At 39.9% G+C, this 15,502-nt stretch overlaps 1 protein-coding gene and 1 long non-coding RNA gene across 3 annotated transcripts in view; both read right to left on the bottom strand.

The window, feature by feature from the left end:
* LOC135938618 (nephrin-like) overlaps positions 1-2,266 on the bottom strand; it is a 189,874-nt gene extending 187,608 nt beyond the window's left edge. For both annotated transcript variants that reach the window (XM_065482377.1, XM_065482380.1), the window contains exon 1: positions 2,070-2,266. In XM_065482377.1, coding sequence (XP_065338449.1) covers positions 2,070-2,172 — 103 coding nt within the window. In that variant the 5' untranslated portion in view covers positions 2,173-2,266. The remainder of the gene's footprint in view (positions 1-2,069) is intronic.
* A 934-nt stretch (positions 2,267-3,200) lies between these two features.
* Positions 3,201-3,760, bottom strand: LOC135940552 (uncharacterized). Its single transcript, XR_010574891.1, has 3 exons — positions 3,609-3,760; positions 3,448-3,551; positions 3,201-3,398 (listed from the first exon to the last, which is right to left on the bottom strand). It is a non-coding gene; the product is annotated as an uncharacterized LOC135940552 (long non-coding RNA).
* Positions 3,761-15,502: the final 11,742 nt, after the last annotated feature.

Genomic DNA, 15,502 nt, shown 5'->3' with positions numbered 1-15,502 from the left:
GAGAATGTTTTAAATGGCAGCCCTGAAGATGATTTTTGCCCAGCCGATACGTACTAGCTAATGGTCGATGGGCAGTGAATATACATGTATATAAAGCGCAAAATATTTATTAAAACTATATAAAAAAGAATAATGGTTCTACACTGGGTGGATTTAAACCAGGATGGAAAGCCAAAGGATAAAAGTTGTTTAGAAAAATTATTTTGCAACGTTATTGTACTGTAAACCAGCTGTATTCCCAAGCCCCGGATTAGCACTACTTCACCAGCAAAACTAAATCCTTAACCAATGAATTAACTGCAGATTATTATGAATCACCGCCAACACTCATTGCTGAGCACAATAAAAAATCTAAATATAACTTGTTATGAATAATTTACGAGCCTAGGAGAGCGTGTTAAGGAAATTTTGAATTGGAAAAAATTAGCAAAAAATTTAATTTTGATGGATTGCTCCTGTTTATATTCTTTCTGTCATACGAAATTGCCTTTTCAAAATAGAAAAGACAAAATACGAAATGTATCATAACAATTATCCTCATTAGTAAATTTAGCATTTTAAGAACTCGAAATTGAACCGATTCAATTTAAATATTAAAATCATTTGGATTTAAGACACTATCAAAATGCGGTTAAAAAATCAGAATCTCTAATCGGAATCAACTAAGAGTCTATTGTGAATGGCATGGAGTGAAAAATAGAGAATTTCAGACAACGCCTCTCGGTCGAGGCTGAAATTAGAAAAAAAATAAGCACGGAAGAAGTCACGTAATTGTGACGACCACGCGAGAGAGTAGGGGACGTGTCGTTTGCACCCAGTCATTTGCAATGAAAATTCGGCCTCTGCCAATCGGAATATTTTTTCCGAGCGATCGGGAATTGCTATTATTTCTGCGGCACCCAGTGGGGGATCCATGTCGCCTCTGCCGCCTTTTTGAATAAACATTTGCATAATATTCGGCGCGGATATTTCCAGGAAGAACGATCTGACGCAATATGAAGTTCTGCCGGTGCGGAATGCGGCAGCTGCTGCATTTTCAAACAGGAAATTTCGACTTCTCCTCGAGAGCGCTCAATTCAGCGTTCCGCAGCCACAAGCGCCACTCGCTCACTAAATTTTTATAGCATCTTTCTCGCCCGACTGGTAAATAGAAATTCCCGCGTTACGACGGATTCGAAGGAAATTATTTCACTCGAGGCTTGTATTTCGCGGAGAAAAACAAAACGAAAGGGAGAGGATTATAGAAACATTGGGGTATATGGCATGGAAAATGTTGAAATTCAGCAAAGAGTGCGGATCGAAGATGTTGAAGAGGATTTTACTATCCAGCCGAGGAAAATAGAAAGGATCAAGAAGTGAGATTCGTATTTTTGCAAGCTTCTCGAAATCTCTAGAGAACTCAGCACAGTCGTTCCTGCGGAAACAAAGTCGATGTGTTCGTTACGTGATTGCGGGACATTAAATAGGTCGAGAATTTAAACGCCAAGGAAGACTAACACTGTTGATAGATGTAAAAAATCATCTCTTTTTGTTTCAAATTTGAACGCGTCACTTTCATCGTTAAATTGATCTCGTGTTACCGTGAATAGGAGAGCAGAAAGCCTGAAAATCTTAAGTTAAGTTGTAGCAAAATATCATATTTTCCAAGTGTTCCTCAAGGCTTCTGGCCAAACAATTCAAACTTCTTAAGTAATAGAACAGCTAAAATATGAAAAAGCGTATGGAAACCTTGCAATTTTTTATCCTTAAAATTTTCAATTTAAAGTAAATAATTATGCAGTTTTGAGTACAATTTCTTACCATCTAAAATTTCGCCGTAGGCTGATTATACAATTGAGTAAATTGACGTTTCATCAGAAAATCAATAGCGTGAAATTTGAATGTCCTTCTTTACCAAAAGAAACCGAAAAGACAAAAAATATCGGATACACGTCATCAGAGACAAATCAATAAATCATATTGAATGAAAAGAGGGATTTTCCAGCAAGATGCCATAAAATTCTCGGGTCACGCGTTCAAAATGAATCCTGCTCAGTCAATGGCTTTCTAAACAAGTTTCAAGGTCTTGCCTGTTTTTTCCGGGATGATGACCCTGAGGGAAGGTGGCGTGGGACGGACCGCGTGAGCGACGGCCGCGAGGCAGAGGAGGCAGAGGCCGACGTGGCCCGGCATCGTGGGCGACGACGAGCGGCGGCGACGATCCAAACGGCCCGAGTCAGAGAGTGAGTGAGAGCGACACACGTGGAGGGTGCGATCGAGTGGCAGGGTTGCGACCGACTGACGGACCGGCTCTCCGGCGGCGCTGGCGGCCGCCGGGGCGCCTGCGTGGCCACCCCCATGCCTGCCATGATAAACCAGTGTCTCCTGATTTGCCTTAATGAATTGTAAGTGCCCTGCTCTCGCTGCTTTTTGCTCTCTTTCCCTGCATTAAATTCGGCGGGCAACGCGCATCCGCTTATTACTGCTAATTATATGTGCGAGCGCGATTATTGGTCTCGCCGCTAATTGCGTTCAATTACGCCAGCCGCCCCGTTTTCAATTACCGTCCGCTTCTCTCTCTCTCTCTCTCTCTCTCTCTCTCTCTCGCTCCCACACGCACAATTGCTTTGTCATAGAACGGCGAATTCGATCAGCGTCAATTTGCTTAATGATAAGGGTGGCTTTGCCTCTGGATCGAAGGGTTATTCTACAACTCGTCAAAGTTGTAAAGTGTGATTATAATTGATGTCAATTTTAAGCTAAAAACGTTTTTATTTGTGGGCAATTTAGATGCTCGTAAAATCTATTTAAAATTAAAACACTGCTTAGCAATTAAAAAGAAAACTTGTGCTGAATTTTTCTATGCTATACGACCCTTTCCAGCAAAATTCAAGAGCTTAATAAAACTTAGGTTCATAAGCGCTATGAAGTACACGATTTTCGCAATATTGTATTGGAAATAAAAGATTACATTTTTATTTTAAAGTGTTTTTGTTTGAAATGAGTTTATTGTGTTGCGAGAAAGAAAGAAATAAATAGAATTCGAAAAAATTACTCAAAATTCCCTAAGCTCAGGCCGACAATACCTATACGCACAAAGCCTTTCTTCTCGCGGTGGGTTCTACGACCACCAGCTGCAGCAAATTCAGAAATTCCTTGAGCAAATATCCTAAAAATGTCTACGCACAAAGGAGGGAAAGCCAAATTTAAACCCGCGCAACTTAACAAGACAATTGGACTTTATTAATTTACTCTAAACAGTACACAAGAAAGAATACAACGCGGATCACTAGAATTCCGCTTCCGACGCCCCCGAACTGATATCACTCGCTCCCTTCTGGACCATAAACCCTACGTCGCTCCGCCACTGCCGAAACTGGCAGAAATTAGCAGCAGCCTGACCGCTCACTCGCCGACATCTGAAATTGATTCCTAAGTGGCGGCCCACAACTTACTGCCCAAAACTACCTTAAAGTCCACGGCACGGCCCTGCGACGGAAGTCCTCGGCGTTGCCCACGAGCCCTCCAAAAGTGATCTCCTACCTTGTCTAATTACGCTGTCCGACTTCGGCCTGCCCACACAAACACAAAATCAGTTACAGGAATTTACTTGGCTCCAGAGATCTTACTCGTTTAACTCGTGGACTTCGCTTCTCCTCGTTCCGTCCTTGTTCGGGTTTTTATACGGTCCTTTCTCCTCCTGCGTCTAGCTCCTCCTCGTTCTCCACGTTAACCCCTTCCTGTGCCTGTCATCTTTTGAGAGGGTAGCTTTACTCCCCTAAGAAAGAAGGTTATCCCCTTAGCACCCTCATCCCCACTTCCTTAAAGCGCCCCTGCCCTTGCATCACACCAATTGCACGCTTACAATGATCAATTCAGTTTGTGGAGTTTTTAAAAGGGATTTCTATATATCGCATAGAATTGAACGCATGTTCTATATTTTGTGTGCTTACTCAGCATTCAACGATCAGTGAGACAAATCTTCTTCAATTTTAATTTTGTTTTGCAGGTAAATTATTGCTAAGGGACTAAAACAGCTGCTATCCAGTATAAGAGCGCGTATATTCATCCTTTTTTCCTTTTTTTAAAAATGGAAATGCAGCTTCCTTAGTGTATGGCAAGCTGTTTGTTTCCCCATAGTTCTACAAAAATTTCCTGCTCTATCTAGTTTTGGTCGTGCGTTGCAGCCCTAATTCATGGGTTAGAATGTAACATGAGTCACAATAAATTTGTAAACAAATTTCCATACATGAATTTAACAACATGAAGTGCAGTAAAGAGTAACATAGTGAATTATCGTGGAATTTTGATTCAGTCTTTACAAAATAAATAAAGATTATTTGCATTTGAGAGAAAATTTGGATGAGCTACATTATTTACAACCTGTCCCGTCTGAGGGCTGAGAATACATAACCAATTGTTAAAACAATAAAGTCTAATTCAGCTGGCTCACACTGTTATCACCTCCCTACTTCCCTTTGTTGTTCTTTTTGTGCTCTTTTCACAAATTTTGGCACAAATATTCATATATAAATAACACATACGGGAGAGTAAAAAATAAATATTACAGCTGGTAAATGACACTTTTTATTGTGCTTCTGAATTCATTGGTATCGACAAATAATTTATATTTTTTCAAAGTTTAACTAATTGTTATCTACTTTTGAAAATAGGTCAAACGTGTGCCAAAGTAAAATGTATATATTTTATTGAAAGTCGTATTACTTATATATGTATTTATTGTTCGTGCTCAGAGAAAAAATTCTTCACTGTGTATTCTTGCCTTATGCATTTCCACTATTGAATATGAAGTAAATAGACCCCTCTCATGAATTTCTTTCCCATGCAGAACGAAATTAAGGCCTTCCATACTGTCATGTTCACTAATTCCCCAAATTGATGTGTAATTGAAGCAGTCAATATTAATTTCAACAGAACAAACGGCAGCTGAAGCTTGCATGACGGCCAGTGTACCAAATCGAGTCGATATTATGCAACGTGCACAGCGTACGTGTGCGGCCGGTCGCCTGCCTCGGCCTCGCTCCAGCGTTAGTCGCGTTTCCATGAAATTGTGAACGTGCAGAAAAGAGCGTGTGTGTATTGTGTATAGTACAATAATAAAGGCATTTCGAATAAAGCAACGTTTGCTATAGTTGATGTCTACTCGCACGAGCATAATTGAGGAATGATGAATGCGACGGAAAACGAGAAAAAAACTGATTTAATTTATCTTTCTAGGAAATTTTTATTGCAGGAGTCTATCAACAGATGTCTCAATCAATTTTCTTATTTAGAATTTTGCAAACTTAATGGATTTTCATACATTTTAATGTCTGTTAATTAATTACTGATTTGAAATTTGCATGCAATGGTGTCAAGTCAAGTTTTAATGTCTTTTCGCTTGTATGTTCTAGACCAAAGACCACTAAACATTAATAAACATTAGCTACGCTTTTCGTTGCAGCTAAAGCTCCCATTTCGAACTTTATCTCTGTGTTATAATTTAATTTGAGTTACACAATTGCGTCGGTGGCACGAACGCAAGCCATGTAGATAATTATTACTATCGCAAACACTAATCAGTTGGAATTATAATTTTTCGCGTGCAAGCGTGCAGTACAACATATCGTTTGGGGATGAAAAAGCCCACACCATCATAATTTTATTCGCACAGCATGCTGAGGCTCGTTTCACAGCAGCCAACTGCATTATTCCCCGTCGAATGCTGCCGCAGCGAGATTTACTTGATTATGCATCCCGCTGTTGGTGTTGTTGTACACCTACTACATTCAGAACACACACACACACACACATTGTGTTATTATGTGTCCCATGTCCTGCAACCACCCACCATTCGCACGCTATGCATGAAATTGGAACGCTTAATCTGCCTTTTGAGGGCAGCAAAGTGTTAAAACAATCGTACTGGAATCGCAGATAATGTTTGCCCAAAAATATGAATGCTTTTTAATGAAAGCTGGCACTTAATTGCGACTTCAAAGGATATAAATGATACCATGATTATTTTTTATGCACACGAAAAGCACAATATGGTTAATTGTTTTATTTTACATTGAGGGCACGTTTATATTGGATATGCAGGAATCAAGGTATTATCACACGGTTGATAAAGTAACCATAAGTGGTGATATCAACACTTGGCATCATTAATTTAAAAAACAACAAAACTAAAATCTAAAATAGCCACTTATCAGTAATCATTATTTCAGAATATAATTTAGATCTATGGTAGGTGTGTATAAACATTAGAAAGCTAGATTTCAATCAAGTTTTGCACCAAGGTCTAGCTGATGAGGACATCGGAAACACACTCTTCTAGTAAGGGTCTGCAAATAAAATAATAATGATACTTTTTTCTGATTTGCGCCTCCTAAAAATGTATGGTTATCTCAGATTTTGATTATTTTTAAAAACAGTATTACTTAGAACTCCTTCCCTAAGAAAAGCGTGTGTTTAAAATTTATTTGTGGCTAATCAGGAACATAGCATTTGCATACAATTTTCTCCTTAGAATTATGTTTTAAGTATTGATTTATTTTATCTACATTCAAATTCAGTAAGACTTAGTACTCTACATTATACTTACTCTAAGTTAAAAATAAATATATGCGTCACAAGTTAAAAATTAAATACAGATTCAAATATTTAAATACAAGAATAACATAAGCTAAATAACTACCTATCAATATTATTACACATACATCGCATCAATAAATTCTTTGGTTCTTCGTTAGCGGTTAACCCGCGAAATTAAACCCTTAAAAAAGAGTAATGATGACCGTGGAGCATCATCAAGAGGAAGGATGAAACATCAGATCACACATGTGATTCTGCCAAAAATATGCAACACACACTAACGGGAAAAGTGCAAATCACAATCTTTCACCGCGCTAGGTGTATTATTACATCCGTTTGCCACGAGATACTAAAAAGCATCGCGGCCGAGCCTAGTTCCCGCTGGCTGCAAAATGAACCAAGTTGAGCCTAATTGCAAGAACAAAGCGATAAATAAGGAAAAATCCTGGGATATAGGACTAACATAATATAAATCTCCTAAATAGCCTCTACGCCAATTGATAGCTCTTACAATAAAATCAAAAGCAATCCAAATTCCAATAATGAAAACTTAATTAAAACATCTACTCCCGTGTGCAAAAACGGCAAATATGCGCGAGAACCATAATGTCCCTCACCGCACATTGCTCGTGCGAAACAATGCAGTGAGTGACCCCTGAAGTTCACCCTCTCGAGCCGCGCCGAGTATGCAAGAATCCAATAATTCGCATTTGCCCACCGACCTCCCTCTCGACGGATTCGCACGCAAGGGCGCGATAAATTCAGGTGAGCGCGCGCGGAAATCGTTCCGGATTTTTGCCACTTATTCAATAGACCCGCTGCAGCAGCACTTTTCATGGAGTGCGGAGGCCTGGTCTGGCCGACGAACGACGAACAAGGAATGGCACGCATTCCTGCGTGTGCGGCATCTCTCTCGCACTCGAGGGAGATCAATGACCACGACACGCCACCATATAATCGACAGCATGACTCAACAAATGGCCCGAGAGCGAGCGTGGCGCGCAGACAACAAGCCCTTTTGTTTCAGGCCACTTGGCACTCTGTGCGCTGCTTTTCTGCTGTCTTGCTTGCTCTCGCGCGCGCCTATATTGCTTTCCTCGCACTTCACTTGACAATTGATCAACTGCCGGTAAGTGTGCTACGGGAAAATTCCTCCTGCCAGCAGTCCACCCGCCGCCGTTGCCGCCTGACGAGAGCATCCTTCGCACCAAGGAGGAAGCACATAAATCAAAATGTGCATGTATCAAACAAGCCAAGCTGTTTTCTGACTGCGCCCGAGGTATATAGGTGTCGATGGGAAAGCGGCTATTGACGTGCGTGGGCGTTGTTATGGACTGGATTGATAGATATTTCGGCCAGTGAGATTGGCTCAAGGGACATGATATTGATGGAAGTGGTGAGAAGGAAAGAGTACGTGAATAAACCATGGTAAACGCCTGAATCTAATTTTTCAGAGTGGACATTTCAACTACGGAAATTGGTTTCTCACTGCGTTTTTCGGCGAAAGGCTTTGCCCAACATTTCTGCCGAGTATTTAAATTGTACCGTTGGTTTTCGCCTCCGCAGCAGAACAATTTATAAATGCTCTTTCCGCCACCAGTGATTCAAATGTCAACAAGCCAACCGGCGAACAGATGAAGTTTTTAAATAAAACAGCGGCCACTTTCCAGTTGTCACGCCGCGCCAGCTTTCAAAAGGCACCAGCAGCACAGATTGTCCTCTGAAACATTATTTCTGTCTTTCTGTTTCGTTGACCAGTGAGTTCGTACTTGTTCCGACTGGAAATTTGGATACGAAATTTTTCACAATATTTTATCTGAATTCAATCATTAATTGGAGTAATTTTCTTTGCTCAGCTGCTTTCATGTTCTGAATATGATAAAATTACTTTTAGTTTCCTCTTTTTTTCTAAGATTTTTGTGTTGAGGATTCATTAACGGATGACTTATTATGTGGAGTAGAGCCAAATCTTTGGCGATTATGCCGTTAAAGCAATTTGGCTCAAATTTTGATTAATCATAAGAAGGATGTTTTAAATGTTATAAATGTGTTTATGGCAACTTAAGTATACATATTCAGTATTGTGTTAGGAGCAAAATAAAAAAAAATACGAGAAATCCATTTTTAACTTTAATTATCCATATTATTTCACATATTACTGTCCACTTAGGTCCATTTTCCTTTTAATATTTAACCCGATAATATTGCAATAGTTTAGGAATTAGAAAAATATATTAATTTACCCAGCTTAAATGAAAACTATTATTTGCTGCTTGTAATCATACAATATTCAAATTATATTTTCACACTGAAGTGACTGATCAAACCCCGGTTGAATATTCAATTTTTAGTTGCTTAAGAAAATCGGCTTCTATAGCGACATATTTTGTACAAGTAACTTGACCAGCAGAAAAGTTTAACAAGGAGAGAATGAAAAACTATATATAGCCTGATGCGTCTATGGTCTGAATCTCCAGTCCGAACAGATCTTGCGACCCGAGGAAGAAGCGCACACAATGCTTTGCGGTGGGCGGGCTGATTGCAGAAAAATTGGGCAGCCAGCGAGCGCCGGGCATTTATTAGACCTTTGTGTGCCCCTTTCTTGCTCTCTCTCTCTCTCTCTCTTTCTCTGCTCTGGCTTTAATTTTTGTTTTGTTTAGCCGACGCTGCCGTCGCCGCTTTCATATTCAGCTGACTGCTTATTCTTATTGTGCGCGCGCTTTGTTTCCTTGCAGCGGCCGACTGTTGTCACCAGCATGCTTATACACACATACAAATACACACACGCGCGAGCGGGGGCGGAGGGGGTGGGGCCGGGGGGGAAAACAGCCCTGCTCGGTTTTCTCTCTCTCTCTCTCTCTCTCTCTCTCTCTCTCTCTCTCTCTCTCTCTCTCTCTCTCTCTCTCTCTCTCTCTCTCTCTCTCTCTCTCTCTCTCTCTCTCTCGTGCATTCAGGCGCTGGCTGGCCACGGAACTGCTTCTTTTGAAAACAAAGCCCCCATTCTATTATTTGCATGTGACGTTTGTGTGCGAGCGCCTCCCTTTATTCAAATTCGCTATAATTTAATAGCTGCACCGCGGAAGGGTTGATGCTTTGCGTTTAACGCGCACAACCAGCAGCCAGCCGACCGGCCGGCCAGCCGGCCGACCAGCAACTCGACCGCATGCATTATGAATGTGAAGCACACCCTTTCGTCGCCCGCCCCGCGAAATTAAGTGCAAACACTTGAGCCAATTATTGTGTACCTTAGTTAATGTGAGCACCGCGATTAGCTTGGGTAATATACGGCAATTAATTTGCGCCACAGTCAGAGAATATCGCGTGGTCAGGTTGCAGTACGTTCAGGTTTCACAAAGACTATTTGAATTTTGTATAACATAACATTTTTAGAAAGCCTAATTAACGTTCCAGCCTGCATGTTTGTTTATCACCACAATATTTGTTTATTTGTTTCGAAAAATTTGAATTTCAAATTTTTGGGGTATGTTTCATTGTTTTTTTTCTCTCAAATTTTTTATCCATTGATGAGCCCTTCAATGGAATTTGACTGACAAGGAAAAGCTTTAGGTTTAATGTATTAGAAAAAAATAATTGCATTCTATGTATAGTATCGCGGTGAAGATAAGATTTGAATTCGACTAGCTGTATTTGTGAGTCCGAAAAGAGTGAATAACACATAGAATTTAACATGTTAAGTCATTTTCGAGAGTATATATAAAAATTCAACTCTTATCCACGAAATAAATCATTGTTTTTAAAGTTTTATACAGTTCAATATGGGTCAGGGAAATCGTAAATATAGCCGTTGATATTGTGTGGCTTCAGACAATTGCCCCAAATCCATTTGAATCACTAAAAGATGATCTATAGTTGACCTAGATCCATTTTCTAAGCTAGAAGAGATAGATATCAATAAATTGACTCAAATTTCACGTTTTAGATTAACCCGTGCGAGAGCATAAAACTGCCAAAAAATTAGTCAACGCAATAGATATGTTTAAATCAAGTTTTTGTTCTTTGGTCAGTTAGTATTAACCAATAGATTTTTAACAAAATTAGAAATTCTGATTGAAAACACAAAATTTATATTCTTATTTGACTTCTTACAAAGTCAAAAAAGGCTGCAGGGGATACAGATTCACCAAACCATAACTGATTTGCACTAAAATTGAATTTACAGAATATTCAATAATTTTCTTCCAGTCATTAACTATTTTCAAGACGTCGCCCCAAGTGACAAATCGAAATGTTTTAATAATTTATTTTGTTACGATTCTTCCATGAAAAAAATTTAGCGCATTTCCTTTTCATAAAAATTCCTAGTAAAGGAAAGTAAAAGAGTAAAAGGAATTAAATATTTTGGCTATAAATTTTTTAATGCTTAATTAATTAGATTCAACTAGAAACACAAAAACTTACTACATTGCATTTTTCGTGATGATTGGTAATAGAGACTCGATTGTTTTGCATATTTCCCAAAACTTAAAAGGTCAATTCTATTTCAATATCGATGTTGGGCAAGAACTAGAGAACGGTTAACAAAAACAAGTTTCCCCTTGTATCTAACTTAGACCGTTGTCGCTCGGACCCGAACATAATTCCAGATTACATAGACAGCCGTTTTCCGTTCAGCCGCAATTACCAAGTGCGTATAATCTGCCCGGAGCAGGCGAGTGGTGCGAGGATCCAATCTTGGGCGCACTTCATAAGCCATCGTGCTCTGGAGCGCCCGGGAGCTGGGCGCTGGTGAAATATTGAAATTACTCGCTTCGTAACACCCTGGTCAAATTCTGCGGTTTTTTATGGCTTGGCCTGTGGTTGCTTTTATTGTGTGGGCCGGACCGACGTGCCGAAGCACACTCTGCTCCTTGCAAGCTTAATCCACACTGCGCTTATTGTGACTTAATTTCCAAAAGCAAACAATCTGCCGGCTCGGCGGGCGGCACACGCGGCACAGTATTCTAATTACTTGAACGAAATTCGCCGGGCCAGCAGCACGCATGCGGAAAGCGGGCCAAAGGCAGCGGCGGCACGCCAAAAAGGCGGAATTTGCGCCGGATTAGCCGCGAAACAACCGCGCTCTTCCACACTCACAGCCGGCCAGACAATTGTTTTAGCACTTCCGCTGCATACCCTTTACGCAGAATATTTTATGATTCTACTAGTTGTGAGTGCATGGAGGTTTCATCTCATCTAGGCCGAGCAAAGGATTATCATCTTAATACTCAGGCCATTTTAAGAATCCATTTAATTAGCTAAATTTTGATCTTAAATTATATTCTTAAATCGATGCTGCAAATTATAAAGGTGTCACACCTCCTTTTGAAAGTTTTGCGTTCGCTAAAAGTTTTGGAGATTTTATTTTCTTGATTCCCACGTCATTTAAACACTTTCCCTCTTCGAAAGAAACATCAAAGTTTCATGATTGCTTCAAAAATATCCGCAAGCTAAACTAAATTAAATTATTCCAAAACTTGATTAATGTACTCCAAACCCATTACACTAATTCTATTGTTTAATTGTTTGATTTGGCAAGTTTTTCTACAAGAAATGAGAATCACGTTGAAGCCAAACGAGAAAAGAAAAGAAGACCAATTACTACACACGAGTAATAAAACATAAGCCCATCAAACTCTTTGACGTCATTGGCTCGCACGAAGTAGAAACTATCAAGATCATCACAAACGCTAGCTTCGATGGAGGCTTTGTGCCAGCGCGAGTTAGTTCGCTCATATATAGATAGACCAGAATCTAGCAAGGATAATAGCTGCTTCAGCATCGTTGTAAAACACGGTTTCACTTCGTCAGTCAGTCAATTCTTCTTCGCGAGTGCACACATTGGAGGGAGGTTTGGGTAAACAAAAGATGTGAGAAATTTCGCAAGGCGAGCGCGTGTGCAGCGCCGCGCTACTCGCGCTGCTCAATTATCAACGGCCCGGCGATAATGTGAGCAAGAGATGCCGAGAGTCAATCGCGCCCGCTAAATCAGCGGCGCATCTCGTCGAGATTATTTTTCGTGCTGAATGACACACCCACGCTACTTATAATTGGCCTCTCGACTGTATAATTAATGTGCAGTCAGCATGAGCCCGACGTTTCTACCACTTGTAGCCGATTTAATTAGCCAATAAAGCGCAAGTCGTTTAATTAATTGATGCTGAGGACGTAGGCATGTAGCTTGTGTGGTTGTCTGCTTGCCTCGCCTCCACCTGGGTTCAATTTCGCCTTTAATTTATTGACCGAACTATACAACCAGATACAAAAAAAACCAAAGCTGTTCTCCCTCAAAATGAATGCTGCTCATTTCACAATTTTGTGTAATTGAAAATATCTTTTAACAAACATTTCTTGAAGTCATTGATCATCGCATTAAAAGTTTGTAAATGTAGCTCCAATGATTCCCTTGCTGAAGCAGAGTGTAGTTTACGTGTTGTAAAGACCGTTTAATAGGAGTGTTGCACATTTTAGCGACACATACTAACAATTAGCACGAATATGCGAGCACGCTCATTCCTTGTCTCGCGTGAACTAAAAACATCTATAAACTAGGTAAAACCAATTTCTTTTAGGTGCAAAAGCTAATTGTTTTATAGTGGAATTAAATTATTTTACCTCACACCACATAATATAAAACCCAGTAGAAAATTAAACTTTCCACTTAAATTTCAAGTTCAATCGAATTTTTCACAATATTTAAAAAATTTCTCCACTCGTCGCGGTTTTAAAATGGAATGATTTTGTTCATTAGTCATTACATTTATGTTCCAGTGTGTTTATTCTTCTATATTTCTGGTGATTGTAAACTGCATTTTGCGCTATGAAAACAAGACAGCTTATTACACGCTATTGGCAAACCAATTAATAAAATATTTAAAAAAAACTTGTTATCAACAGGTAATAACAGTCACAAAAAAATGAGCTTCGAAAAATTATTCAAAATTCAATCCCATTTCGAAAATAGCTATGAAATTAATTGGAGATGTTTCCTTCCTCTTGAAGCTAAACGCATTTTACCGTGGTTCAACAACACTTCTTGCTGCCAGTTCAAAACCGTTATGTACGCACTAAACCGTTACCGACGCAGCAATAAATACTGAGTAACTTTCACTTTTGCAATGAAAATTAAGCCACTTGCAAAAAATGTGATAAGCATTTTCACCACTTATTTGAATCGTAAATCATTTCCTTCAATCTGGTTTCACGGTCTTGCATTGTTTCATTGTTTTTACTGGTTTAGCTTGCAAGTCCATATCAGCAGCAAATCAAGGCGAAGCTCCTAAAATATACAAACACAAACAGCCGACCGTAGTTGGTCAGATGGAAAACCCGGCGTCGAATGATTTGCCTCCGAAATTCAATCTGCAGGTGAGAGCACCGTTTGTGTGCATTAAACATGATGCAACCGAAAAGGCAGCGGCACCGCCTGCGGAACAGCCAACGATAAATAATAAACACAGCAGCGGCCGCGTGTGCAGGTGGCGCAAAATTAATGGCCGTCGGCCTGGCTGCGAGTGATTGGGACTGCTGAGTGACTCGGCTGGCTCCGCCGAAAAATGGATTTTCGGCCCGGACGGGGTGAAAAATTGGGCGAACCGGGCGCATCATTGTGCTGCTCGTTTAATTTTTATTAATAGCCGAGCAGCTAGCTTGGGCGAAATTCGGATCGACTCTTTGTGACACCAACATGAAACAGTTATCCATCACACTGGTGTCACCCACCCACCCAGCGCCGCTTTTTTGATTAATCATCACTTATTGAAAAATGCCCATTCTATTAATTCCAACTTTATATGCATATTCGAAAATCGGGCCGCTGACAAAGAGAGAAAGAGCCCGCCAGCGCCAGCAGATTGAAAAATGATCCGGCCGCCCGTGAAAAGACGCTGCCGACACAAGTTTGCATTGATAAAAGCTCTCCCGCCAGCTTACCAACTGGAGGTAAATAACACAGAGACGGCTGCTGCTCGATTTATTACAATTTTTTTTTTATCAAAATAGAGGGGGAAAGGCCCACAAAGAATCTGTGCCCTCAACGCCACGCTTTTGTGTTTGTTGCGAGCGAACGCTTCTCGATTTCCGTTTCACCGCCGACTTTGGTTTCGAGTTATTATCAATGCTCCGCATCTGTGTTGTTTGAAGTGGGATCTACATTCAAAAGTGAAAAGTTATTTCTTTGGTTTTCAGTTGATCTGTTCAGTATTTGATGATGCGTAAAATAATACTCCAGCACAGTGCTAATATTTCAACACTTTTCCCTGGATGAGAGAGGTTTACCATTGTAAAAAAAGGGTTTTTACTGACGGATAGTGTAGAAATAAACAAGGATTAAAATAAACATGAAGCAAGATTTGAAAACAGAGTCAGCAATAAAACTGTAAAAGTAACTACAAAGGCATTCTCACGCCGCTATAAGCCACGAAAATTATTTTAAAAAAATGAGTTTTATAATTACTGTTGCATCAGCATGGAAGCTTTACCTCATTTAATCCAATGTCCAGAGAAAGAAATGTGTAAAAAGAGATAAAAATAGAGTGTTATTATTTGTAGTAATTTTTCTTGCGAGAGCTAATATTTTTTAAACTCTCTTATAATATCTCTCCGTGTACAGCACACCTTGGATTCCAATTAATCTGCTTCCTGGAAACCATCTACGCAATAAATATTAACAAATTCCATTTCGCAGACATGCTTTGCTTACAAAGGACTCCTTTTTGCAACAGTATCTTCCTCCATTATTTTACACCATAGTCCTTATTGAAGATATTATTCGAGATCAGGTTATCGCGCCAGTTGTTTTGTTCTTGGAAAGTAAAACAAGAAGCCGGTGATTACAATAACTAGCGTCAATATTTAATATCTAAGCAGTAGAGCAATAGAGGCGAAGGTGTTCCACTCGGCGGCCTCTAGCTCAGGGTGGGGATGGCAT

This window comes from Cloeon dipterum, chromosome 3, assembly GCF_949628265.1.
Source record: "Cloeon dipterum chromosome 3, ieCloDipt1.1, whole genome shotgun sequence".
Lineage (NCBI taxonomy): Eukaryota > Metazoa > Arthropoda > Insecta > Ephemeroptera > Baetidae > Cloeon > Cloeon dipterum.
The sequence above is the reverse complement of the archived record's forward strand: the minus strand, read 5'-3'. Positions and strand labels throughout refer to the sequence as shown.